The sequence below is a fragment of the Natator depressus genome, chromosome 1, assembly GCF_965152275.1.
Source record: "Natator depressus isolate rNatDep1 chromosome 1, rNatDep2.hap1, whole genome shotgun sequence".
Lineage (NCBI taxonomy): Eukaryota > Metazoa > Chordata > Testudines > Cheloniidae > Natator > Natator depressus.
In genome coordinates this window covers 188982186-188998065 of record NC_134234.1, presented here as the reverse complement: position 1 = coordinate 188998065, position 15880 = coordinate 188982186, and the positions used below count along the sequence as shown (strand labels likewise).

At 41.2% G+C, this 15880-nt stretch overlaps 1 protein-coding gene across 1 annotated transcript in view; it reads left to right on the top strand.

Annotated features, from left to right (window-relative positions):
• The first annotated feature begins 281 nt into the window (after window positions 1-281).
• The window catches only part of LOC141984115 (suppressor of tumorigenicity 14 protein homolog), a 31857-nt gene continuing 16258 nt past the window's right edge, over window positions 282-15880 (top strand). Inside the window, exons 1-13 of the mRNA XM_074947062.1 lie at window positions 282-362; window positions 555-723; window positions 1347-1471; window positions 2497-2564; window positions 3776-3972; window positions 4073-4111; window positions 6301-6520; window positions 7859-8001; window positions 10517-10614; window positions 12872-12984; window positions 13970-14103; window positions 14796-14900; window positions 15268-15375. Coding sequence (XP_074803163.1) covers window positions 282-362; window positions 555-723; window positions 1347-1471; window positions 2497-2564; window positions 3776-3972; window positions 4073-4111; window positions 6301-6520; window positions 7859-8001; window positions 10517-10614; window positions 12872-12984; window positions 13970-14103; window positions 14796-14900; window positions 15268-15375 — 1600 coding nt within the window. The remainder of the gene's footprint in view (window positions 363-554; window positions 724-1346; window positions 1472-2496; window positions 2565-3775; window positions 3973-4072; window positions 4112-6300; window positions 6521-7858; window positions 8002-10516; window positions 10615-12871; window positions 12985-13969; window positions 14104-14795; window positions 14901-15267; window positions 15376-15880) is intronic.

The following is a 15880-nucleotide window of genomic DNA, read 5'->3' as shown; positions in this document are numbered from 1 at the left end:
AAAGTAACTGAAAGTTTCTCTAGCTCATGTATTTCTAAGGGAGAGGAGTAACTGATCTGTCATTCCTTTGGAGGGATCTATTAAGCCTGTGTGGAAAACAAAGAGTTACAGCAGTGATGACTCTTCCTTCCCACCTACCTTGAACGCAGACTGGCTCTCTCTTTAAGCAGTATGCCGAAGGTGAAATGAGAGAGGCAATAGGAAAAAGTGCACTTTATTCAAGTTCCATTCAGGATTTTGATGTTTAGAATTGTCAGAAGCAAGTCTTTTGAAGCATAATGATGCAGTCTTTCCCCTCCAAACGGATCCCTGTGGTATACAACATACCAGCTCCCAGTGATTCTGAACATGGATCTGGACAGGTAAGAGATTGCAACTAAGCTTTATTGCACAAAAGCACAATAAACATGTTTTACTCTTGGGGATGTAGCTGACTGTGTTCACGTTTGGAAAACAGCTCATAAATGAAGCAAGAGTTATAAATTGGGCAAGGAAAACAGCACCTGATTTGTTGTCTGAGATATTGATATTTTCCACTTATTTTTCTTTGACAGAGTCCGAATCTTCCTCATCTCCAGTCTCCTCAAAAAGACATCTCATGTGTGCAACATTCTTTCCTCAAACAGATGAATCTGCATTTCTGGAGAAGATGGCTTCTAGGAATGTTACCTCTGATTTCCTTAGCAGTCACTGTACTCGTGTTGGTCCTGTACTGTTCATTATGTAAGTGCCATTCCTCAATAACCCCATTTATTTTTCAATACCCATTTAAGTGCTGAATCCATTCCGTGTTTGGACAGGCACAACTTAAAAAGTAGGCTGATGAGTTAATGTTAATTCAAAGGCAGTAACTATGTGTTGATTAGCAGGAGTTCAAGACTCATGAAGGTGTGGACTGTGCTTGGACACTTGGTAGATTCCATAATCAGTAGGGCTGCAGTTAAGGGAGTTAGCGCCCGCATGCCACTGCAATTCAGTCATCTTTGCAGTGGGATTTGGATCCTATAGAAACTCGCCCTTTTCAAATCCCAGCCTAAACTCATCCAATTTCTATCCTTGTGAGCCAGTAATGTTGGAAACTTTGATTTTTAGCAAATTGAATGTATAGCTAGAAATCCAACACCTGTGTGCAGCCTACTCCCCTACAAATACAGTGTTATTCTATATTGAGTATTATCCTCAGCCATTGAATGGCAATAGTTTGATTCATTAACATGCCTTATTTTCACATAATTCTGTTGAGTAACATCAAGGTTAAATCAATTCTTTCACAAGCATCTGGTTCTTGAATGTTTGCAGCAAGGCTAGGCTATTAACCTTGCTAATGCATGATCCTGTTTCTGTAGCTCCAGCATTCTCCTTTATCTATATTGGTGGAAGTGTAGAAATACCTAACTTGACCTATACAAGTGACCTCACTGATCCAAAGTCACAGAAATTTATAAGGGAAGCAGAAGCAATCCAGAACTATGTAAGTACTCACAGGTGACATAACCTATAACTCGAAAATATTTTATCACTTGTTTAGTTGAAATCCTTTCTTCAAAATTCAAAGGTATAGTAGAAAGCTGAGGTTTGAGTCATGGGTATTTGTTCTTTTCTTTCAAAGTAATAAAATCGAGGATTAGTCTGGGAGAGAGTCAAGTTACAAAGCTTAAGACAAGTGCCCTCTTTAAGACAGGGCAAGTGGATGGGAGACAATTAAACCTGTTACACTGCCACAGTGCGTTAGGAATGTAACTAGCCAAATTCAGCCTTGCTGTCTTACACTAAATAGCAATATTTGTTGTTGTTTTTTTAAAAAAGGGTAGTTCAAAGCTGAAAGCATTCAGCTTTTGTAAAAGAACTATAAGTGAATTTTTTTGTTCAGCCTAGATACCCTGTATTGATTTGTTGCTGTTTGGGTGTGGGTTTTTTAATTACAATTTTAAATTATTGCACAAACTCTTTTTTGGTTCCCCTCTCCTCACCAGCACAACAATGCTTGCTTTCTTGCGCTTCTCATACAAGTTTGTATTTGTGAGATCAATACTGTTTCCTGGGTCCATGCTAACAGAGGTCTTTAAGCACAAAGCCGCCCTCTGTTAGCCTGTATTTCCCAACAGAGTTAATCTTGTGTCTCAAAACTGCTTTGTGCATGGCCGACATGAGTTGTCCGTGACTGGATTATAAACCAGAAATGTCACAGAGTTTAAATAATTAAAACACATAATCTAGTTTTGAAATTTTTTATATTTCCTTACACACACTTTTTTTTCTTGGCTAAAGAAGAGTTCATTTCAACTTTGTTCAAACTGAAATGGAAGTTGAAATGTGTACATTGCTTACCATTCTTACCTGACTCGAAACTCTTTATACTCTGTAGTCACTTTCAAATGCAATTTACTGGTGAAGTGTTTATGGCATGATACTTCAAAAAGTTTGTGATTAGCTGACAATCAAATTTAACAATTTCTTTTGTTCTTATATTTAGCTTTCTAATTATTTAACTGTCAGTTTTCAGAACTATACGAGTCTTCTACGTTAGGGAGATATTACTTGAAATCTGTTGTTGCTGCGTTTAGGTAAGTCCTTTTCTAGATGTAGTAAATAAAGTGTGTGTGTGTGTGTTTTGTGGTGTGTGTTGTTTTTAATGGCTTTTCTGGGAGGGATATGTAGAATTTTATAATATGGGGAATAAAGCCAAGTACTGTAGCATACTTAAAACCAAGGGGTAAATGCTATGAGATAAATACTTAAGGTTTTTGCTTTCAATACTTTGTTTGTTACTGAGGAAAACTATTAGACAAAATCCAAGTTTGTTGGTTGTGGATTGGTTTCATGCTGGTTGAAGGGATTGCTTTTAAGTATATCCACCTACTTCAGATCTTACAAAGCCGTTTTCAACAGACATTTTTCTTTCTCTTCCACTCTTTTGAATAACCCGTTTATGTAAGATGCCTTCCAATGCAACACCTTTTCTGACATCCTAAAACAAAATATACAGGGGTACATTCTGGTGGGGCACTGTACATAAGTACCTGCCAGGAAAACCAGCACATAGAGTAGAATGGTCCTACAGTAATTTCCATCTGTAATTTTTTGAAAGACTGAGCTACTGGCCATTTTGGGATGGAGTCTAGCGATCAAGAGGCGTGATCGTCTGCCTTTTTACGCACATAAATCAGTTGATCCAGCCATGGCTTCTTCATGTACATACGCGTACATACGCATACAGACTATTTTTTCCTCTTCACACAAATAATTTGAACAAGGGACTGTGTGGTTCTCTGGCTGGGCAGAATATGGGTATACTTTTGTAGTGGCATTTTTCAAAAGGCAAATGCAACTTGACTTCATAGTATTACAGGAGTTTTACCATTGACTTCAATGGGAGCAGACAAGACAATTCAAAGTTTATCAAAAAGCCACCACATAGGTGGCCCTTAGGAAAAATTGCTCTAGAGTTTGAATACATGATGGCAAATAAAATAAAAAAGTAATTAGGAGTCTATAGAACAGTTTAAAAGGATTTCTCCTCAAGGGAATTGTTCTCAGCATTCATGCTTCACTGTTTTAGTGATGGATCTGCCTGTATCCAACTTCTGTCGGTCTAGTCTATGGGAAAAGAGGAACTTTGCAAGAAGAGGGCTTTGTACCTTTACATACAGCAGTGGCAAAACAGTTGTGCAGAAAGTTAATATTGACGTATGCTAGCTGAGACTACAGAACTAATCAAAATCAAACTGAAAATGACAACTGAAATCCATTTATAATGTACTGTTTCCCCCCACAGCGAAGGAGAAGATGGTCTCCGAGCTTACTACTGGAATACATTCTGGGCACCGCAAGAGATAGTGCACTCTTTCAAAAAACTAACCTCACTGAAACATAAGGAAATAATCAGAAAACATGCACTTCAGACTACTAATTCTTCTGCTGAATCCTTTCCCGTGGAAGAGGATTTTGATCTCTTAACAATGGAGCTTTTTGGTAACAACCTAACTGTTGTTTTTTTTTTTTTTTAAAGTCTTAACTCCTTCAGGTTGTGTTTTGCTCACATAGCTGACAAATGTCCCTTTTTTAATTTAAGTTTCAGATTCTTCAGACTATGATGTGACACTGAAGTCAGGTAATCGCTATTCTTAAATACACAACTTTACTACTTGCAAAACTAAGTTTTCTTTAACAATAAAACAGTGGCAGTACCATGTTAATAATAATTATTAATTATATTTATTCTGGTAATGTTTAAGGGCCTCGTGAGAATTGGGTCCCATTACGGTAAGCTCTGTACTAAGAGAGAAGTAGACAGTCCCTGCCCTAAAGAGTTTACACGTTAAATACGGTAAATTCCTGATGATCCGAATAGCATGGGAGACGTGGATTTTATTTGGATAGTTGGGAGTTCAGATAATTGAGAGTGCAGGAGCCATTCCAGCAGCGGGGTAGCCTCCCCCACAGTAAGGGGTTCCTCCTCCTCCTCCACCTTGCAGTCCTGGACGGGGTCTCTGCTCTGCCTGCCTTATTCACTCCTGTGACAACGGGGCTGCAGAGGGCTTCCTGCACTGTCACAGGAGCTGTTCAGCAGCAGGGTGGCCTCCCCCACAACTAGGGGTGGATTTTCTTCACAGTCCTGGCTGGGGGGAGGGGAAGTGGGTGGGATGTCTCTGATCTATTATCCGGACCTCTGTGTTATCCAGATTCCTTCCTTGTGCCCCAGCATGAGATGCAGGCTGCAGAGGACAAGTATCTCATGCTGTGGGCCAACAAAGGGATTCAGGTAATGTGGAAGTACAGATAATTGGATGAACAGGAGTACACTGTAATAGACTAAGTGAGAGAGTATTTTTTATAATTGCTGGTCAAAACTTTCTCACATGTTCAGCTTTTAAAGCCATATTTAGCAACCCAAATACAAAGGTGTAGATGAGAGCCAGCAGCTCCCAGTGACTTGTACTGGGAGTTGGAGCTGCTCAGCACTGAAAAATCAAACCACTTATATATTGCTTAAATATATACTGAAGAACTTGACTCTAGGCAGCCAGTTTAGAAAAGTTTGGCCGTTATAATTAGCGATCCTTTTGTATGTTATTTTCTACACCGATGGTATCCCCAAGTTCTTTATAGTGTCAAGAATAGTAGAGGGAGAGAAATGAAGAGGCATAGACAAGGTTTTTACAGCGGAGAGTTCAAATGATATGGCAAGAGCTGAAGAAATGGCTTGTCAGGCTAATGGAATGTGAGATGAATGGGGAGCTGGTGGAGTTCTGGGAAGAATGTGAAATGAATGGGCAGCCAGTATTTGTGAGAAGGCAGGTTGCAGCAGCCTCTGTATATGTTGGGTTGATGGCAGGGATAGTGGGGACACAGACTTGCAATAATCAAACACTGCAGATGTCGGTGTGGATAGAGTTTCCGCCTTGGTGGAGTCAAGGTAATGCCATAAACGAACAATGCACCAGCAGTAGTCTGAAGATTTGCAAAAGAAAGAGAAGAGTGCAGGCAGAGTCAAATAAAAGGTGAGAGACCAGAGGGAGCTATTGGATGCGGATCTGTAACTGAAGGATCTCTTGTCTTGGAGAAGCACTTCTGTGTCTGGAGACTTGTACCTGAAAGATATTTAGATGATGGCAGAGTATCTCTTCTGAACCAATTAACCCCATGCTGCAACATAAGCCCCAACTGACTGAAGGAAACGACTAAAACAATCCACTGGGGGCTAAACCTAAGGCACATGTGCTTTCAGCCTTACAGTGAGATCAGTTATGTTGTGTTAGGTTTCGTGTGGTGAGTTTTGGAGGGTCACATACAAAGTTATTGAGTTATGGAAAAAAGCCCTAATTTGGGGGGGTTCATCTTTTGTGTGCACTTTGGTTGCCGTGATAATTGTTTAGTTGGTTAGAATGGATTGTGGCCTAATTGCACTTGCTAATGCTAAAAGCAATGAGTGCTGCTTTGGTCTGAATTAACTCTAGCACTGCAGTTAGCATTCGTGAAAGATGTCGGATTAACAGAAGTAGAAATTAGGCTTTATATTCACAGGCCAGGTACACAGAGCTCCCCTTACCATACCACTGTGCTTCAGCTTTGTCCCAAAGGGGGCCACCTCTGGGTATGAGAATGAATCACAGCATGGCTTCAGTGTATATTCAGTCCTTGTCCTCTCTGCTGAGACTGACAAGAATGCCAGCTGGGGTGGTCTTTGAGTGATGTGGACAACTGCTCACGAGGATCTGGACAGAGATTTCCCCAATTAATTTCTTATTTACCCTTTTGTCTACAATTTTCAGGCACTGATCTAGTTTGTCTTTTGTATAGCGGTATCCTTCGACTTGTATGCAAAGCCAGGTAACAACAGGACTTTAACTTTGATGAATCCCAAGAAATCTTTTTATCAGTGGAGGCTGCGTGTTCCTTCTAACTATATTGTGAGACTTGTAGTCCTTACTCTGCATGGTGTCACTCCAGGGAGTTGTGCATCACACAGATTATCTGCATATGATTTTCTTCTTCCTCTTCAGAACAAGATCATTACAAGGTATGATCATAAAGGAAAGCTACTTTTTTCTCTGGCAAAACACACACCAAATCTTATCTGTATGCATCACCTACCTGACCTTTCATGAACACATTTTTATTTTTTCTAAAAAGGAGGCGTGCATGGCTCAAGGGATTGGTAATGAAACATACAAGCTTTAGAAGGCTAGGTCAAGATCCAGCCTGGTTTAGCAGTAACCAGAACTCAGTACCATGTGAGGTCTCTTTGGTAACCTATCTGAAATAAGTAGGTAGTCTTGTTGCAGTTCCTATCAAAGAGATATCTGGACTCATAAGTATCTGCTAATATTTGGCGTTCACGTTCACCTTTGTTTATGCACTCAGCAAGGAGGCCAGAGGTTGAAAAGGGCACAGACTGGTTGACTCATTGCCTAGTAGTAGTCCCTCATTCCCTCCAAATCAGCACTGAGACACACAGGGTGAGCACTGTGGAGAACTCTGTGTCACTACTGTCCATGCTGTATCCGTTCTGTGGGTAGAGATCAATTTCAAGGGCTGTCAACCCATCGTGTTTTACAAGCAGTAATTCGACTATTTAGTAAGCAATGAAGAAATGTGTTGGCTTGAATTCAGTTGATGTTAGTATCAAGAGGCTTGTGATATTGTCAGTTAAAGCTTCATGTCAGAGAAGACATTTTAATTTCAATTACATGTATTTATCTCGTACAAAGTACCTTGAACTCACCTGGGCACTCATGTTTGCCAACAGGAGTCTCAGAAATAGGAGCTGATACATGGGGAGAAATTAAGTACATACAGAGGAAAGAGAGACTCTCTCCAATCCCACTATCTGCAATGTACAATTCAAGTGCGGGAAATACTTTTTTTCACTTGTTTTGCTGTTTCTATTGGGTACTAATAATCTGTCACACTTGTTCACTGACCAAATGTGTGTTTCTGTCTACCCGCCAAAATTCAGGGGACTGTCACTTACTCTGTACAGCACCTAACACAATGGAGTCCCAGCCTAGTTGTCTTCTAGGTACTATCACTATGTGCAGGCTTAACATATCTGATGGCTTTGTAAAACTGCAAATCTCTATGTACCTATTAACAGCATCCTTTTGGCAGTGAGACCACATCTCTTAAAACTACCCCAGACCCTCGGTTTGAGTAAATGAAATCTGAGATTGGGAAACTACAGGTCAGTGTATTGGGAGCTCAAATGACAAACAGTTCGCTGATGGGATAAAAGAAAAGCAAGTGTCTAGGGGAGTTATGTCAAAGTTCAGCTGAATGTATTGGAAGAATTGCAGTCTAATTTTAGAGAAGGACAAGAATACAGAATGTTATCTAATTCAGTTTGTGTATATTTCAGATGGTGTGGAGTACCAGGGGCCTGGAGTCCTCCTGTCATACGGTTAACTTCATCGAGTAATGTTATGCTGGTCACCTTCTCACTGGACAGAAGAAAAGAGAGTAACATGCTAAAAGCATACTTTCAAGCTATTCCTAAAGTTGGTATGTACTCAAATCAATTATGTATTTGAGGTAGGCAAGGTCATACTTTTAGCCACTACTAATTTAGGACATTACTTCTTGGAGGTTATTGTTTCTGGAAAAAAGAAATTTCCATTCTGATCTCCCTGAAGATGATTTCAGGTAGCTGAGCAGAGGATGAGATTTGAGATCCTTCCATTTGGTAGGATTAATCTTCCTCTCTGGTTACTACTAGACCATGTCTCCAAATGGTTGCATTTGCCCCTGGCTCAAACTCACTAAATGTCATGTTTACTCTTCACATATACTACTCCCAAGAGAACACATTGGCAATCTCAGTAAAGAGGCACAAGGCTCCTATACAATCTTGCCTCTCTTGATACTCCTGCCAGCTCCAGTATGAGGCACACTGGTAGAGTGTGGATGGGGTAAGCTTGCAATTCTGTCTGGTTAGTGTGGAATACTTTGAGTTGCCATGGCTTGAATCACCTGCATTTTGCTGCAGACACTTCTGACATTAAACTAATACCAATAATTATTTACTCGCTTGCCATTACTGAATCTTTCCCCCTTCTTCTGATAAATAAGGGATCATAGATATTAATGGACAGGATTAATGTCCAACGTCTTTTGTCCCTATGGAGTAAATTATGGGGAATAGCCCCTACGAAGCTAAATTTTCAAAGGTGACAGGTAATTTTGAGCACATCGGTTTTTGCATGCCCAACTTCATACCCTCAATGGTCTTACTTTACGTGAATGCTCAGCAGCACCTGTCTTTTGAAAGTCGGACCCCTTCAAGATTGCCCAAGGTAGGCACCCAAAATTACTAGACACTCAAATTTTGCCATGGAAGTGAATGCAATTTTAAATGTAATACATAAATGCAATTACTCATGGTTTCTTAATTCTCGCACTGCTATACTGCCTCAAGAAAACAGTCAATAGGAATTGGGGGGCAGGGACTGGATGATTACAAGTATTGTCAGTAGGAAGTGGAGCTTTGCAGTCACCAGTTCAAGTACAGCACAAGTCTTAAAGATACACAAACTGTTTGGCTTACATGAAATTAATTGAAGATCTCCATCTACTTTTTAATGATTCAGCATTAACATCATAAAAATGCCATCTTCATTCTATGGCAAGCTCCTCAGAGAGGTCAATGACCATTTGGAGAGGTCGTTTCTGCATATCAGTGTTGAGGTACATTCACAGGTGTGGTGTGTGTATGTGAATGCCTCCTTGCAGGCCACTGTGCTTACAAAGAGTGCACTGGGGGATTTTCCATTCTTGTATCCTCTTTGTGTAGAATGTTTGCTCTTTCCTCCCACAGTGAAGTTGCAAATGAGAGTGTTAGGTCGAACAGCTTCTCTTTTTATTTGAATACAATTGTTCTTTGCTGATGGGTGGGTTGATCTTTCCTTGTTACTCCTTCTATACATAGCCCACAGATGGAACCAGAAAGGAATAAAACCTGTGAATGTAGTCTGCTATAGTAGTAGTGAAAAATTTCATGCAAGAGTATTTCCCTTTACTACTAAAATATACCTTCTGTTTAATTTGTCAAAAAAGCTATATTATCTTCATGAAGTAAATCAATAGGTGGCCTCCCTGCTGAAATGAACAAAGCGTGTCTTGGGGTATAACTGCAGAAATATTATTCTTGGAAAGAAGGATGAAGCAGTACCAATATTTGCTGTGCACAACCATATTGTATTCAACCATATTGGCACTTAGCAAAGCCAGGGGCCTGAGTCTACTTTTACTTAAACCAGTTTGACACCAGTGCCAGTCATTGACTTCAGTGATATGATTGCAGACTTACGTTTGTTGTACTGAGTGAGGACTTTTGCCTTGTCTTAATAATACATTAGTATAATCTCTCATTTGTGTTGCACCTCTGGTTCTAAGGGCCTCCCAAAGCATGCAAGTCTATATACTATTCTGACTTCTGTTCAGCACTTGTGTAACCCTGCTGAAGACAAGAGAGAGCAAAACTTTGAACCACTATACATACCAGGAGAAGGGGGGGGATGAGGCAGTGTGGTAGATACAAGAGGGAGGAAATGTTCACTTCACCTGCCACTGAAAGACTTCTGCTGCTGGGGTAGATGCACATACACAACAGTTGAAGACACAAGACTATCGTATCCAATATGAAACAACAAAATGGATGTTCAACAAGTACTTTGTAATAGGAAGCAAAGTATATTTGGTTACTCTTATCATGGATATCTAATATACCCTTACTTAGCTAATACTGGACAACAGCGCTTGGATTCACCTACTGCTCTCATTTGAAAGTTAATTGTTGTAATTATGTCTAGAAATAGGAGATGTGATAGGAAATCCCAGAATGATGACAACGTAGGATAGTTATTCTCTGGGAACATAGGATGAAGTGAGATGGCAAGTGTCATGGCCCATTCTCCTATCTCTAGTCTATACTTAGAGAAGGAACAGAGAGTGAATTAAATACTCCTCTTAAGTGCCATTTATGTAACAGTGTAGATTTATTGGTATTTTTCTCTTCCAGTCTGTGGTGGGCGTTACATCTCTTGGAATGGGACAGTGAGCTCCCCTTATTATCCAAGCTACTATCCACCAAACATTGACTGCAGCTGGCTAATCAGAGTAAGTGTGTGCAAATAGTAGTGATTTCATTAAGTTTTCATTTTACATATCAGAAGTAAAAATGGGAGAACGTGTCTTCCATTATGGATGAAACAAGGGAATCCATGCCAAGAACCCTGCTAGCAACCATTGTGCATAAATATGGCGGCTGATTGCATGTTTTCATCTGTGCTGCAGACTAGGCTTTAGGTACCTCTGCAAGTGGGGCAAGAGATGACAAATTAGCCTGTGGTAGCGACAAAATACTGGACTAGAAGGCCTATTAGTTTGTTCTAACTTGGCAGATCCTATTATTACCCTCTTGGCCTAAGCAGTGAGTGGTTATTTGGGGCCTTGCTGGATCATTTCCACTAGGAAGAGAAATGGATGATACAAGACACATATTACTTTGGTACAATCCTTTTCCTTTCCAAAGGATGCATACAGTCCTGTTTGCTTGAACACAGTAGAAACAAACAGGAAGAAGCTTTCTTGTTCAGAAATCTAAGTCTGCTTTTCCTAAAGATGTGCGCAAAAGAAGCTCTGCCTCTTGGCTTCCTCACAGGGCCATGTAAACTTCTGCTTCTCCCACTACCTGCAGGCTTTCTCGGAGCTTTCTGCCTGTGGTTACAGCAATGCGTGGCTTTCTATGTCAATCAATGCCTTTGCCCCTATGTTTGCAATCAGTCTCTGGGAAACTTTGCAGTCCACTGGCCTTAGCTTCTAATAGGCTTTGCCATGCAGCCCCATTGCCTTGGGCAGTGGCTTACTATTATTTCCGGCTATCATTACATAAAGGCCTGAAACTGTCTGTAGATCAGACTTCTGCTTGATGGCAGCCATTAACACTTGACAGTATAACACTATAATCTATGCATAGGGCCCTACCAAATTCATGGCTGTGAAAAACACATGACGGACCGTGAAATCTGGTCTCCCCTGTGAAATCTGCCAGGGAGAGGCAGGGCTGGGGGTGCCTCAGCTGGGGATCCTACCAGGCTCCAGCTGCTAGTCCTGGCAGGGCTGGGGAGGGATGGGACTTCCTTTTGTCCTGCGGAGGCTGCTCCTGGGGCAGGGTCAGACCCATCTCCAGAAACCTCCCCACAGCTGCGGGAAGCTCTGCACCTCCACCCCACTTCCTGCCCCTATCGCTCCCCAGCCAGGTCACTGTACAGGTTGCTCCCCAGGGGTCATTACAGGGAGCAGCTCCCAGGGGTGGGTCTGACCCGGCTGGGATTAGCAGCTGGAGCCCAGCACATAGTAGGAGCCCCCCGGCTGGAGCACCCCTAGCCAACAGTGCCAGTACTGTGGGACTGAGGGCCATGCCCCCCCTTTTTAACATGGGCATAGTTTTGGGAGGAAGGGGCAATGTTGCCTCCCCAAACTGCAAGCCTCGGGCAGGCACGCAGCCCCTGCCAGTGCCTCTCTGAGCCTGCCCAAGGCTTGCAGTTTAGAGGGAGGAGGCATGGCTCCTGGCCCCCCCTGGAACTGGCACTTGTGTCTCCCCACTTCTTCAAAGGTTCCGGCACCCTTGCCCCATACTTGCTCCTCCCCGGCTCCAGACCCAGGGCTTCGTGGTTAAAGGGGCCTTGGGCTGGCAGTGTTTGGGTGGGGGAACCACAGCACCCCCCCGACAACAGGGCCCTGGACTGTCACCCCACCCAGAAGGCTGGCCCTGCCCCCCCAATACCATGTGATCCTCGTTCTGCACTGCCTGCTGCCCAGCTCTGAAGGCAGCGCCTCGATCAGCAGCAGCACAGAGGTAAGGGTGGCGATACCACGACCCGCCTACAATAGCCTTGCAATACCCCCACAACCCTCTCTTGGGATGGGACTCCCATGGTTAGAACACTGTGACATTTCAGATGTGAAACTGACTTTTTTTTAAAAGCCTATCGCTGTGAAATTGACCAAAATGGACCACTAATTTGGTAGGCCCTATCTGTACACCAATATTGTTAACTGTAAAGGTTTAGGAGGAAAATTTCAAAGACACAGATGGCAGTTGGGCTTCCAGCTCCTTAACAGACCAAAGCAGTTGGGTGTCTAACTGCAATTTGTGCCTTAGGAAATCTCCTTTTTATTACATACCTTTCTTGCCTATTGCTGGGAGCAGGTGGTGGTGGGAGTATTTTCTTTTATAATCTGATGACGGGAATGTGATTAATGAATGGCTGTCCACTTGATTGTGAGGTAATAGAACAGAATGTATTAACCATATGTAAACTCCTTGGTTTGGTTTGGTTTTTGTTTATTTTCTTTAACACTTTGCTTGTAGGCACCCCTGCCTGGGTATAAGTTGTCGCTAAAAGTCCTTGTCATACAAATTCAAGAGAAGTCTCCAGGGTCCAATAAATGCGATAAGGACTGGTTAGAAATTGATGGAGTTAGGTGAGTTAAAACACTGCTCACTATTTTATTTGACATTGACATTCATTGGTGATACTCAGCGAGGACGCAATTTGTCATTCTACAAAACATTCTGTACTCTAATCTTGGATTTCTCCAGCTACTTCCAGTGCAGAAACATACAACTTTGCAGACATTGTGACATCTTTATTCAGGCTTTCAATGGATGTATTTTTCCTAATTATGCCATGCAGCAAACAGGTCAAATAGTTGTCACCAATGGTAATAAAAGCCTCATGCCCATTTCACATCAATAAAAAAATACTTAATCTATACATTTCATGACAAAGGTTGGTGGTTCAAGAGATGTTGAGTGCAGGATCTTGCATTGTTTGACTGGAGATGTGAATTCCTGGCTACCATCTTGAACTAGCTTCTTTTCTAGGGAGTGAGATGCTTTGCCATTTTAAAGCTTTGCTTTCAGTTTCCAATGTCTCTTTAATGATTGCTCTTTGCCTTGGTTATTGAAAACAAAATTAGAAGTGGCCAGTCATTCATCCTTCAGAAGGGGAAAAGCCAAGGTGGCAGTACAATGTTTGGAACCACGTCTAGGAAGTGAAAATGCTGGGTTTGCAAAACAGAGCTGAAAACCTTTAAACAAGCTTTCTTAGTTTTCCAAAGGCAGAGGATGTGGTTGCAATATTGACCTTCTTGCTATATTTTTAGAACTTTAGGCTTCCAGTCTCAGTGAGAACCAGGAAATTCATTACATGCAAAATAGTTTGGGGGGGGGGAAAAGTTACACACGCTGTATTTTCAACCTCCAAAGATAAGTTTTGGGAGCACATGTTTAATGTAAAGGTTTATCCGAACCTTATTACCCTCTTTACATGTTAGTAGTTTTGTACCTGTAATAATAGTAAGGGTAGCTGAGTTGGCAAGATACAGTAAAGTAACACATACAAAAAGTGTTAAGACTTGGTGAAGGTGAATTGTAGTTGTAATTATTTTGTTCTACACTTGACAGATATTGTAAAGCTATTGCTGAAAGCAACAGAAACAAGGAATATGGCTATTCAGTTGCGATTAATTTCCATTCAGATGAACTGGTCACGCAGAGAGGGTTTTATATTGAATATAAAGCTTTCAGTCACGTGGACCGTAAGTGAATACAAGCGCACTTTAATTTTTAAGGGGTCCATGTTATAGCTTTGGGGGAAACCTTGCTTCATAGACCTACGTTCCACACTCTAACTCATAGTAATTGTGGAATGAACAGGAGTTGTCCTTCAACCTGATTGGTTGCTGATCCTGCCTGTCTGGTCCAGAGGTGAGGGGAAAAGAGTCTCTGCTGACTTGATCTAGGCATAGAGAGCAAATTTTCAGGTAAACAGTATTAAACCTTGTCCCTAAGAATCTAGAGGCTGGCGTGCTCCAGTTATTATGCAAGGGCACTCGTGTTACTAACAAATTTTTCTAGTAATGATAACCTACAGGTTTCAGTCTTAGTGTTGCTGTCCAGCTGGAGATTCTTGGTCTATTTAAATCATTAAACATCTGCATAATTAGTGCTCACAGCAAACAGAACTGTGTGGCCTCCACCTCTTTAATGACAATGATAAGAAGGTTAATACTGATTTAAATTCTCCATTCTATCCAATCATTTAAATTCACGTAAATCAGAGTGCCTGTTAAAGTCACTGACCTTTTAAAAAAACAAGAAGAAGAAGAAGAAAGATGGCATTTGCCTTAGTTGAATTTTATAGAACAAAAATAAATGAGGTACTACTGCCCTCAATGCATATTTGGTCCCTAACACCATTTTCATTACTTCTATTCTTTATTTCTTCTAGCATGTCCTCGACAATTTAAATGTACAGACAGAACATGCATTCCTTTAAACAATCAGTGTGATGGCTGGAAAGACTGCTCAGACGGCAGTGATGAATTAGACTGTGGTAAGTTTATTCAATTTCTATTTTTAAAAACAGTCCTTCAGCAAGGCACTTGGAGGGCTGTAAAACGCTTTTTTTAAAAATGTGCAATCAGAGGGAATAATACTTGAAATAATACCCTTCAATAATACCATATAACCCTGCACCTACCAAAAATAAAATACATATTGCATAAGAACCAGACCTTCCAAGGAACAGTCAATAATGTTTAACGTATTTATTCCAGAGCTTCCTGTGACTGGACTAAAACCATGGGAAGGATAATCTTAGCCTACTTCAGAATATTGTGTTCTTGAGTGTTTTCAGATCCTTGGATGAATGATGCTGTGACTGGGAAGTACCACCAAATTTATAGATCTCTCTTCTTCAGGCTGTAGTCCAGAGGAATCTAACTGTGGTGATGGGAAGTGTAAACACCGTTCAAAGACATGCAAAGGGGACGACAGTTGCGGAGAGGATAGTGATGAAAATGATTGCCGTAAGTGTGTTGAAAAATAGTTTAGAATATCAGTAGGGAGTCAGGGGATAGGGATATGTTCATTTTCTTACTGTCTAAAGTTTTTGTGAATCATCTGATAAATATATGGAATAGCCTGCATTGTTATATGTGTGGTGTGAGATTAATTAGAACTTTCATACGCATGCATCATGTTATGCTTTTTAGACTATTAGCATGTGTTGATCACACTACGTGCTCTCCATTATGTTACATAACAACTGAACCTTAGATTGACTGGGTGAACTGGATGGTTTTGGATACCGACGAGGGTAGAGATGAACTTGCTGGAGGAACAGAAAAGAGTGATGGTATTTATACATGTGGGAATAAAGACTGTTGGAGAATCAAAGGTGTCAGCAATGGAAGAGAGTGATTTACCATCATATCCATGGCTCTGTCAGTGCCGAAATATTCCTTGCAAAAGTGCAGGAGAGTTTGAGGTTCCGAAGATGAAATTGAAACTAAGTCAATGTCTTTGCTGCAA